The 12,459-nt window shown below is 34.6% G+C and overlaps 1 protein-coding gene across 19 annotated transcripts in view; it reads left to right on the top strand.

Moving 5' to 3' along the window:
- ADAM22 (ADAM metallopeptidase domain 22) overlaps positions 1–12,459 on the top strand; it is a 254,110-nt gene that overhangs the window by 218,243 nt on the left and 23,408 nt on the right. For all 19 annotated transcript variants that reach the window (XM_032253009.1, XM_032253007.1, XM_032253002.1 and 16 more), the window contains 3 exons: positions 174–288; positions 2,756–2,846; positions 6,098–6,115. In XM_032253009.1, the coding sequence (XP_032108900.1) occupies positions 174–288; positions 2,756–2,846; positions 6,098–6,115 (224 nt within the window). The remainder of the gene's footprint in view (positions 1–173; positions 289–2,755; positions 2,847–6,097; positions 6,116–12,459) is intronic.

The raw sequence follows: 12,459 nt of genomic DNA, 5'->3' as shown, positions 1-12,459 counted from the left end.
ATTTGTTTGAGGTACTGGAGGGTGAAATAATGTAATTAGTATTAGGAAGAACATACTAATAATTTTTCAGAATTATCAAATTCTAAGCATATAATAGTAAGAAATTAGTGTTTATTTTTCATGCCTCTGTACCAGAGAGTTGACATTTACTCTAGCATGATTTTGGATTTCAGGTTTGCAGTAATGAGCTGAAGTGTGTTTGTAACAGACACTGGATAGGTTCTGACTGCAACACTTACTTCCCTCATAATGATGATGCAAAGACTGGTATCACTCTGTCTGGCAATGGTAAGTACTTAATTTGGTAACATCATGTAGTTTATACACAAAGACAGAGAAAACTGCTCTCTGAACACTTTTACCTGAGTTATTGTTATGATAATCAAACATCTTCATAATAATGAATTATACAACTGGGGTCCATTTTGTGAAACTGATTATGTCCATTAAATTATAATGATATGTAATATTATGTAAACTTAGTCTATTTAATTTAGCCTTATCTTGACCTACTTTATTCTGAGATTTTTCAAGTATTATACTTGTCTGAGGCTGTCAATAAACTATAACATTTCTTTTTTTTTTTTTTTGAGATGGAGTTTTGCTCTTGTTACCCAGGCTGGAGTGCAATGGCGTGATCTCGGCTCGCCGCAACCTCCGCCTCCTGGGTTCAGGCAATTCTCCTGCCTCAGCCTCCTGAGTAGCTGGGATTACAGGCACGCGCCACCATGCCCAGCTGATTTTTTGTATTTTTCGTAGAGACGGGGTTTCACCATGTTGACCAGGATGGTCTTGATCTCTTGACTTTGTGATCCACCCGCCTCACCCTCCCAGAGTGCTGGGATTACAGGCGTGAGCCACTGCGCCCGGCCTAACATTTCTTTTAAATTAAGAAAGTAGTCATAACTCGTAACTGTGAATTTAAAGGAAGAGTTTTAAATTTTTGAACTGAATAAAAGAATTAATTGATTTTAAAATACTTTAATATTGTTTATTATAGAATCTCATTGTTGTTCAACCCTAGTTCTGTAGCCTGAACTAGAAGCAGTAGTCCTGGCTAAGGTTCCTGGAGGGGTTTTAAGGACATGGATAAGAAATAACAGATGCAGTCCTAAAAACTAGGGTGGCCCAAGTGGGGTTATAGAAACTGTATGCAGATGGTTGAAAGAACTAATACATTGTAGGTAAATGTCCCCTTTTACACTATTTCACCATTTTATTATTGAGTATTCTTTTACACAATATAATGCTCAAATCTCGAAGTTCATTCTAATAATTCGGAAAGGTAAACAGTCTTAGCTAATGTGACTTTTATAGAGAAAATCGTAGGATGACTAAGATTTTAGAGTGCCAGCCTTAGCAGTGGTAGTGTGGAGCTTGTTCCAGTAGTTAATTCAGACAATAATATTTAGGTACATGGATTTAAGTGACTTGTCAAAACCATACCCATTACTTAGAAATAAATAAGATTAACATCTAAGTTTATTGATCCCTGTTAAGTCCCTGGAAGAAAAGGAAGGGAGGACAGACATGCTAGGTCTTGTAGTAAGAAAATCCTAGTGACCCAAGGGATCTTCTGGTAGCTGCATCTGTGCATCCCACAGAGGACCTGACAGGTTGGAGTCCACCAGTCTGCTCAGATGTCCTAGCCCTGCTGTCTGATATGACTTCTGAGGGCTCCCAGACAGAGGCTGCCACTACTGTCATGGAGAATTGAAAACTCAAGTAGCCCATGACTCCTGACCTTTGATGTGTAAAAGGATGCCTCAGCAATGGAGCAGGCAAAGATGGATCTAAGCTGCTCTGGATGAAAGCTCTGCATTTAACCATGTGGCATAAATCATTATCAGCAAAGCAGGCCTTCTAGTGTCAGAGCCACACCTCATTCAGATCAGCCTTTTCTGCCTTTGAGCCCTCCCTTGAGCTTATTGACCAAGACTTTGACTCATGGTGCCATTCTGCTGTGATGATCCTCTAAAAGATTATATCTCAGCCTGCCTGACAATGGATACTGGTACAACAATGCCATCACTGTGTCCTAGGCTTCAACCCTGCCCTGGATTCTGCCTGCCTGTCTCTCTGCCAGTGTGGTACCACCTCCCTCTCCTGCCACATCAGCTTCTATCCTCCAGCTCACTCAACTCTTTTTTTTCCTTTGGATTTTCCTTCTCTAGAATGCCACAGCCATCATTGCCCAGACTGGGAATTACAAGCCCAGTGTTTATCATCTACACCACCTGGGCAGTAATCACAGAAGTCTGTGGACATGTTTTCTCCCTTAAGAAGCTCATATTCACTTTGAGAGACAAAATATAACACACACACATACACACACACTCACACAACTAAGAGCAATAAGGACCTTGCTTTAGTTGTCAAAATGGAGTGATATATGCAAAATAACATTTTTGGAATTTCTGAGAGAAAGAGGTAAGGATCAAAAGGAATACAGATTTTCTACAAGTTCCTCCCTAGGTATCATTACTCTTCCCTCTTTTAGTTTAATTACATCATGTTTTCTGGAAAATACAACTGTGCAAAATGTACTTGGACAAGAATTAAAAAGGACATACACCAAATACTATTTTTAAAACAACTGATGTGGGTTGCTGAATTATGGTTGATTTTTCTTTCCTTTGAAATATACCCATTTTTGAAAACAGTGTTGTTCATGTGATGATTACAAATCTGAACAATAAAGTTTCTGAAAGGATTTTATACCACTGATCTTCCTTCTTTCTTTTTTTCCTCTCAGGTGTTGCTGGCACCAATATCATAATAGGCATAATTGCTGGCACCATTTTAGTGCTGGCCCTCATATTAGGAATAACTGCGTGGGGTTATAAGTAAGTGAAATGTCTCAGTCTTGTTATTATCAAAATATATTTCTGAACATTTTGATTATATGAAAACATCTAGAAAGTTTTGCTTCATTGGTTGAATATACTTGCAATGCAAATCAGTCTGGCTTAGCAGCCAGTCAGTGCTTTTTCTTGGCATGGTGAGGGGTGATAAGAACATCATTTCTTAGATTTCCAGACAACTTCCTTCCATTGTAAAAGGACTAGATATTATTTTAAAATCATTGCAGTGAATTGAAGTCAGTCTAAATTTTTTAAAACTTTTAAGTTGTAACTTTTAAAGAGAATTTGATAGCCTTAAACATTTTGCTCAGTAAATGCCTTCAAACATTGTAAACTTATCTATTTATTGCATTCAATTTCCTTTTTATGATTTATGTAATCTGAAAAGAAACCAGAGTATTCAATTTCCTTTTTAAGTACTTCAGCCTTATGATGTGAAAAATTGCCTTGTATTCAAATAACTAACTTAAGTTTAATAAGTTAAAACTTAAATATAGTGAACCTTAAGTGTTCTTTAATATTTCAACTTAAAATAGTATTCTGCTGATCCTTGTTGATGATGTTCCAACCCACAGACCTGGGGTTTTTCTTCATTTGGAAGGCCTGCAGCTTGTGCTGGGCATTCTGGGCATTACCTCATTTCAGAGCACATTTTTCCTTATGGACCAAACTTAGACTAACTCAAAGTTTTGGGAATTAGAATCAAAAGTTTAGACTTTTTCCCCAAACTTTTTGATAGCCTCAGCTTTGTTCTGTGAGTTAACATATGTCGAACACTCAAAGTAGTACCTGGCCCACAGTAAGCCCTGTGTAATTGTTTGCCTTTATTATCACTTAACATGGTCTTAAACCAATGGCACCAAAGGAAACACCTTTATAGTATACACGGTAATTGCTTGTGAGGTCAAAACAATGAAAGACTTTCTTTGGCTGAAAAGGGAGAGCAGTTAGTTTACTGCCAGGATAAGATTTGCACACTACAAGCAATAATATAGGCATTTGTGGAAGACTATATATAATGAGTAGCACAGACAGCATAGTACAGTTTGGCATAATGTGGTTGACATGACATCATAGTGAAGGAGAGCACAGCGTCGTAGTGAGCTTTTCCCTGATTAAGTAAACACCTAGCCCTGTACCATATAGTTTTCCACAAATGCCTGTATTATTAATGCTTGTAGCATACAAAACTTATCCTGGCAGTAAACTAATTGCTCTCTCTTTTCAGCTAAATAAACTCTTTCATGGTTTTGACCTCACAAGCAATTTCCATATATACTTAAAAAGGTGTTTCCTTTGGCGCAGTTGATTTAAGACCATGTTAGGTGATAATAATAAGTTCATGATGGATGCTTACAAACTATGGACCTCTTTGGTGTGCAGGTTACTAGGTATATTTCACTTAGATTCACACCTCAACATAACGTTTGGAATTATGAAATCATAAATCTCATAGGAAGACTTTTCTGTTTGTCATTTGATTTCTCCTTGCACCACAAGCAAATTAGCTGTATGTTGGAGCCGCACCATTCCTCTGACTTAATCCATGATTTAAGTAATAATTGCCATCACAAACATTGTTGTTTTGAAATAGCTCAGTGGTTTCATTTGGTTATGTGAAAAAGGAAAGAAAAAATTTTTCATTCTGGAGTGTGTGATTTTCTGCCACCTAGTGATGGAAGTGGATATTTCACTTGTACAATCTTGGAAAACCTACCTTTTAGAAATTTAAACACTCCTATTACTTATTAGATTATGTGTCTATTTGCTTTTATTGATTAGAATGAAAGGCACCTTTTCTGTATGTGATTTCTTATTTTTATAGCATTCTTTTGAGGTTTTTTCATTTCTGAATATATGCACTTTGCAACTTGATTAAGGAAAAAGACAAACCTTGTGCATACTGCAGTATCCTCTTTATAAATAAGTAGTCCAAATACCTAAAGTTTTAGTATTTCTAAAATTATTCAGAATATATTTAGAAATAGAATGGGAATGTAGACATTTTAGTAGAGGAATTAAATTCATGAATATCATGTTTTACTTATTCTATTTGGAATTTAAAACCAGATTTAGAACCTGAGAACTCATTTTCTCATTAGTCTGTTCATTTAAACTTTCTAGCCTTTCCCCATGCCTTGGGGTGGAGAACAGCAGGAACAAAAAATGTAGAATGCTCGTTTGTAACTGTACGGCTTGGGAAATCAGACTGAGGGAATAAAAAGCAAAACATGTTGAAAAGAAAGATACCAGGCTTATTTTTTCCCCATCTGATAGTTTCCAGAATTAAAAATAATAGCAAATTGTCACCTTTGCCCTCATGTGCCTGTTGTCAAACATGATACTTATAATGTGGATGAAATAGACTGGCAAGTAATGATGTTATCAGTGACATCCATATGAAAACATTATGCTTGATCTTAGAGGAAGCAGCTCAAAACTACTCAGTTGTATGACCTTTCTAACATGTCTCCAAAATATTAACACTTAATTTTATCAAGATATAAAGTCAGCAACGAACTCTTGAAAAGTCACTGGTACTGCACTACCACACCCTTTAGAGTAATTTTTTAATAAGATCCACTTAGTTGGAAAGGTATTTAAGTTGATTTTAGTGTATGGTTAAACACAGAGACTAAACATTGAAAAAGTATTTCCAATGTGAAGCTTCAGGGAATAAGTAGTAATTACTTAGGAGATCCTTAACTGCCATGAATTAACTCACTCCTGTTTATCATACCTGATGAAGTAGGATGTTCTGGTATTCACTTATATCCTCCTTTTTGAAATTCTTATGAATAAGTATTGTTTGAGGTTTGTATTCCATTAGGAATGAATTATGATTTTATTTCTGTGAAAATATTTATATAAGTAACTTGATTCATTAATTTCATTATTTAAATTAATATATGCCTGAAGACCTGTATTTGAAATAAGTTTTACTTTAGAGCAGTGATTGATGTTGAGAAAACAGTTACTCTTTAATGACCGCAACATATTTATGTTTTAAAAATGGATAGTTGTTAAACAACGCTGTCACTCTGTCACCTCTCTTAATGATGAGGTGACATTTTTGTGTATGCATTCCCCATTTTAATTCTGCAGTTTGAAATCCTCTAGTGAAGACTTTTCAATGAAAGCTAGAGCTTTTATGTTTAGTGCTTCCTCTTGATGTCCTTCCAGAGGTAACTAACTCTTGTGTTTCTCCCCTCTCTCTTCTTGTCCATGAAAAGAAACTATCGAGAACAGAGGTATGTGATAAAAATAATGTGAACATATAATTGGAAGGTTTGACTCATATTAGCATTGTGGGAATTCATACCTGCAATTATAATTAAGTTCACTTTGTTTTTATGCCACAGTGATCATACACTGTGATTTTTTCATTATCTTGAGATAACTTTAACGATGGTGCTGTGAAATATGGTAATTTAAAATAGATCTGGCATTTAATTTTAATGGTTCTTTTATCCAATAATACTAAAATTAGTGGAGACTCTTGCTTTTTTACAAATAGTAATATATATAGAAATTGATTTTTTTTTTCCATCTAAAACAAACTTCCTCTATGTTAAGGTGCCACATTTGTTTGCATTAATATTAGCTTTTCTTCATGTTTATAATACTCCTGCTGCTTAATACTTTCTGAGGGAATTTATTTGTTACTCTTGTTATATTAATAACGTCTATTCATAAATGACAAAGTTTGTTTGGGCAGTGTTGCTGTTGGGAATGCTCTAGCATTTGATGAGCCTGTTTATCTCTGCCTAAGGAATTTTTTTGTATTGATTAGGTAATCAAACATTTAAAGAAAGAATTTTCATAGTTGGAATCTCTGATAGTCTTGTGTATTCTTTTTTAATAAAAATGCCTAATTCTTGAGAAAGTCAGACACCCTGTATAGCATAACCTTAAAAATCTATGTTTAACCAACAGTTTTGATAGACTGTTGGTTAAAAAGAGATACAAAGCATTCATCCTGTTCTATAACAATTGCCTATTTTATCTGAATCTAAATTAGCACACGCTTCACTTTTCACACTTAAAAAATTACTAGTGCTGTTAGCTACTGATAAAAAATACTAAAATATTATCCTAGAAACTGATAACCTAGACCAGGTCTTACACATGATATGGTATTTAGTTCTATGCTCATGGTATTTATACAGATTCCTATTTATTTAACCTTTTCCATTGTGGAATTGCATCCCTGTGATAGCTTATCAATAAGCTGTATAAATCTGGTAATTTGTCATGCTCCATCACAACTTTCATTTTTTTCACAAATCAAAATTTTAAACTTTGCTCTTTTTAAAAATAAATTAAAATTCCCATAAGACTTTAACCGTAAGTATCTATAGAATCTGTATAAATATATGGTGCCCATGGGTTACCATTCGAAATCCTGGTCAGTTTGTGTAGACAACAGAAAATATTAACCTTGCCCTAAAGTGACTAACTCATCATTAATGGAAAAAGTAAAACTGGGACAAAATTACATTTTAAAAACAACCAGATTTCTTCGTTACATGTTTTAAACTCTCGTGTTCGAAAACACTTGAATAGATCAGGAGCCGCCGTTTAGGCTTTCTGTTGGGTAGAAGTTGATTGGTAGTATTGGAAATCTAAGTTTGGTGACTCTCTTTAGTGGAAAATAGAATTAGGCAAATCAGATTAAAAAGATTAATGATTCAGCTTCATTTCCCAGGAGCTAAGGCTATAATGTAATTTAATATTGCTGAATATATGAAAAAGAAAGTGAAATGTCTCATATGTAACATAAGCAAAGCTAGCACAGTGCTCTAAGATGTGTTCTCATTAGCGATTCTACTAGAATAAGGGAATTGCTCACACTTTAGAAAAATGATTAATATTGAAAAGTATGCACGAATTTTTTATTCTAACTCAATATGTACAGAGATATAGTTAAGAACATTTTCACTTGAATAATCTCCTTTATGTGCCTGATATAATTTCATGTCTCTTGGTGTTACTGAGTCTTCATTTCATTGATCTGGCTACTCTTTTGGAATCTAGCCTATCATATTTTGAGAGTTGTCACATCTTCAGTGGATATTTATTTTATATATTTTGATATATGTCAATATGACCCTTTTTTTGTCCTTGGCCATAACTACTGAATACTAGGTTTGTATTCATTAGTCTCAAAGTGGAGAAATGGCAAAGAATAGACTTTAGATCAGGAAGTAGTGAATGTATAAGTGTTTTCTAAATGATTTTCCTTTTTGAGAATACATGTTAGTGATTACAGAGAAAGTGGTAAGGCCAGCAGACCAAAGCATGCATTAAAAACTGTTCAGTCCTGTGAAGATCTTCCCAATTCCAAAAGATATCAGGAAGTAAAATTAAGAATTTTGAGTTGTTATTGCTTTTAAATTACGTTTTTCTTTGAGCTTCTATGGTAGGGAAACCAATCTACAAGGAATCAGAAATCTACTAGTATGTGGTACTGGAAAATCAAACTTTCGTCAACTACGAAATCAAGTAAGGTTTGTTGCAATCTGCAAAGCATTTTGGTGAAGGGAAATTATTAGCATGTGGTCTTGGAAGACTGTGTTTCTCTAATTTTTGAATGAATGAGGCCAATATAGTTGCTCTCAAAGAGGAAGGCAGCATTCATTGACACGAGTGAGGCTCACATATGCTGGTTGAGGTGGTGACAATGTTGGTGAATGTAACTTTTGCTTTGACACTAAGTGCAAGACATAATAAGTACAATAGTCAGTTATCAGATTTTTAATACTGTTACAATGGCTCAGAAGTGCCAAACTGGGCATAACTTTCCTATTCCTAGAAAGGACAGGCAAGTAATTCTGTGACTGAGTTTCATAACCAGATACATTTTCTCTCCTGAGAGTGGGTCCTCAAGGTTTTCAGTATAGAGAAGTATTATATTGTATGTTTACTTGCAAGTTTGATAAAAAGGTGAGAAGCAGACCCATTTTTTCTTTTTGTTCACAAACTTCATAATAAAAAGAAACCTGAAGCTCCATTCAGGGGCATAGTAAAGGCAGAACTCCACGTATGTACAACATCACTTTAAATCTCATGTGTCTTGTGATGGGCAGAATTATGGAACCAGGGAGCCACAGCCTTAGATATTAGGTAATTAGAAGGATGGTTATATTTATCCTTTTATATAAAATATTCAGGAAAGAAAACTGCTCCAGTTTTTTCAGTTGATATTACTATTTATATTGTAGCACAATTGCTTTAGGACTTAGAAGCTATATGACTTGTAATGGGAATTATAAGTGGGTTTTAGTTTTTAGAGTAAGTTTGCACATAGCAATAGAATAAGAAACATTAACTGAACTTAGATATATAAAACATCCATATTTAGCTGAAATCTTGTTCTGTACCTTTGAGATGAACACACACCATTATGATTGATGAGAAATAGAAAAAATAATTAGATTATATCTCTTTGATCTATGATTTTACTTTAAACAGAATCTCCTCCCCTGCCCCATTCTTTTGTCTCTCACCTCTTTTAGCCATTTTATTTTATGCTTGTGAACTTCCTATCTTTTTTCCAAACCTTTCTTAGTTTGTTTTTATATTATTGTTATTCTTTCGGTGATATTCCTGCATCTGTCAATGTGACTTGGCACACATTATACAGTATTTCTTAAAACAGTAAAATATCAATTCCAGTAAGTGACAGTCCAAATGCCAGCCAAGCATTGGAGAAATGCATCCTTCAGCATTAAAGTTAAAAGTTGGTTAAACGGTTTTCCCCCAACATTCTAAGTATGCATAAGAATTATTAAGATAAATATAATTCAAGGGATGCTTTTAGGAAATATTAGACTTCTCTCATAACAGCACCAATTTGCCTAAAGGTTTTGGGGTGATCAAGAAACGGTCTTACTTCATGTTTAAATTTAGAATGTTAACATAACAACTAGATGATTTATAATTATGAACACATTAAGAGTGGTTTTCTGAAGTGGAATAAGAATAAGCAAGCAATAAGCATAGTATTGTAGACCTGGAGAGAAATGATTGTATAAATTAGCTCCTCTAGAATCATTAATTTATAGGGGTTGGTCTTTACCTTAGAAAATAGGGAATACCTTCAAAAGAATGTTACTTAATGGGATGCATCAATTCAAAACACCAAATGAAATGCCAGTTGTACAGAGGAGAAAAAGACAACATGTAATTAATGTAGGGAGAGATACGTTTTGAGGGGGAAAAAAAAACTAGTTACATATTGTTTATTTTATTTTGGCTATTGTCCGCTAAAAAATCATGCATGTCTAAAATATTTGCATATAATATGAGTAATATGAGGTAATTTTCCCATTATAAAATTCAGCACTAATCAGGCCACCTAATGTGGTGATCACTTTTAGTTTCCAAAATTTGGTGAAATAAGGAAGCATTCAAGATTTAGGAATAAAGCCATAAAGATAATAAAGGACTGGAAAAAGAAGTTTGATTTAAAAATTTAAAAGGATCATTTAGCCATTTATATCTTTCTCAACAAATGATGAAAATTTATTTTATTTATCATGGGGACTTGATAGTCTCTATTAAAGCAAAAAGAATTAGATTGGTTATAATATGCAATTAGTAATTGTAAAAAGGACAAATTTCTAGACAATGAAGGATGTTAAACATTCATTTTTTTTTGAGATGGAGTCTCACTCTGTCGCTTAGGCTGGAGTACAGTGGCACGATCTTGGCTCGCTGCAACCTCCGCCTCCCGGGTTCAAGTGATTCTCCTGCCTCATCCTCCTGAGTAGCTGAGATTACAGGCATGCACCACCACACCTGGCTAAGTTTTTTGTATTTTTGGTAGAGATGATGTTTCACCATGTTGGTCAGGCTGGTCTCGAACTCCTGACCTCGTGATCTGCCCTGCTCGGCCTCCCAAAAACATTATTCTTAAGAGATCTTTAACAAAATTCATAACCTATCGTTGACATTTACCATATGAAGAAAGTTACATTCACTCCTCATGTAATTTGATGGAAAAGGCAGCGATTTTCTGTCTTTTGGAGACTTTGCAATGACATAGATAAGAATCTGATCTGCTTGATGTAATAAAAAGAAGATGGTGCTCCCGAAGTACATTGAACTGAAACTCCCTTCCAACCCCTTGACTGAAACCCACAGTTTATGACATATTTAGCATTTAGGATGTTTTGGCACTGTGTAAAAAATGACTGTGGACTACAGAGAAGTTACATTGAAGGGGTAGTAAGATGTGTTCAGTTAAAAACACGAAACAAAACTGGTCCCCATCGACTGTGAAAGATAGTCCCTCTACATCTGCAGTGTCAGCTAAGTGAGGCCTTGGTAATTGCCAGGATAAATGCCTGAAGGCCAGCCAGACTCATGTAAAGAGAAGGTGATTTGGGGGATAGAATACTGGGAATGGCCAAGTGTAGTTCAGAGCTCGTGTATAATGGCTTTTCTTTATTTTTATTTATTTTTTGAGACAGAGTCTCGCTCTGTTGCCCAGGCTGGATGCAGTGGCACAATCTCGGCTCACTGCAGTCTCTGCCTCCCAGGTTCAAGAGATTCTTGTGCCTCAGCGCAAGTAGCTGGGATTACAGCTGTGTGTGCCACCATGCCTGGCTAATTTTGGTATTTATTGTAGATACGGAGTTTTACCATGTTGGCCAGGCTAGTCTCCAACTCCTGACCTCACGTTATCTGCCCATCTTGGCTTCCCAAATTGCTGGGATTATAGGCAGGAGCCACTGCACCCAGCTTAGTCTTTAATTAATTTGAATTTGGTGCGGCATATCTCATCAGTTTATAAAGATTATTAGTGAAGATAGTTAACCATAAAGATTATTACTGGAAATGCAGTGTTCATGGGATTCTTTTACAAATATTGAAATAATACAAAAGGGAAGTTTTCTCCCCAAGGCAAAAATATAGAACTCTGATTTTATTGAGATCATTTTTTTTGGCACTAACAGAATATTTTACTGATAAATAGAATATTTTACTGTAAAAATCGAAAATATTACCAAGATCTCTTACAGGGGAAGATATATCAGATGTCATGTAACAGTATAAATATGAGATTTTATATTATTTTTCCTGTAGAATTAATGTTTTATAATATATTGAGGAAGAGAAAAAGTAAAAGGAGCTACAGTTATTTATAGAATTAAAAAATATATTAGAAGAATCTATATCAAATAATTATAGGTGGAATTAGTCCTACATTACTAATTTTGTGAGAAATTCTACTTTCTTTAGTTAACATAAAGGGGAGTAGATTAAATCACACAAGTTAAAATATATGCTTCATACCAATTGGAAAATATTTTTCAGATTCACAGACATGTGTAACTAAATAGCATTCAAATGATATGAGAGAGTATTCAATCGTTCAAGAGAATGCACGACCAAGTATTTTAAACATTTACAACAATATGGCGATAATTTAAGCAAGCAAACACCTGAAAATGGCATTTTGGTGGGGTTAAATTTAGCATCAGCAAATAATCAAAATTGTAATGGTAAATAAGGAGAAACCAAATAGGAAAAAGAAAAGTTATCAAATTTGTGCTTTTGTTAGAGATTTAATTAAGCATAGGTTTGT

Source organism: Sapajus apella, unplaced genomic scaffold, assembly GCF_009761245.1.
Source record: "Sapajus apella isolate SASKATOON/1434 unplaced genomic scaffold, GSC_monkey_1.0 scaffold81, whole genome shotgun sequence".
Taxonomy (NCBI): domain Eukaryota; kingdom Metazoa; phylum Chordata; class Mammalia; order Primates; family Cebidae; genus Sapajus; species Sapajus apella.
The sequence above is the reverse complement of the archived record's forward strand: the minus strand, read 5'-3'. Positions and strand labels throughout refer to the sequence as shown.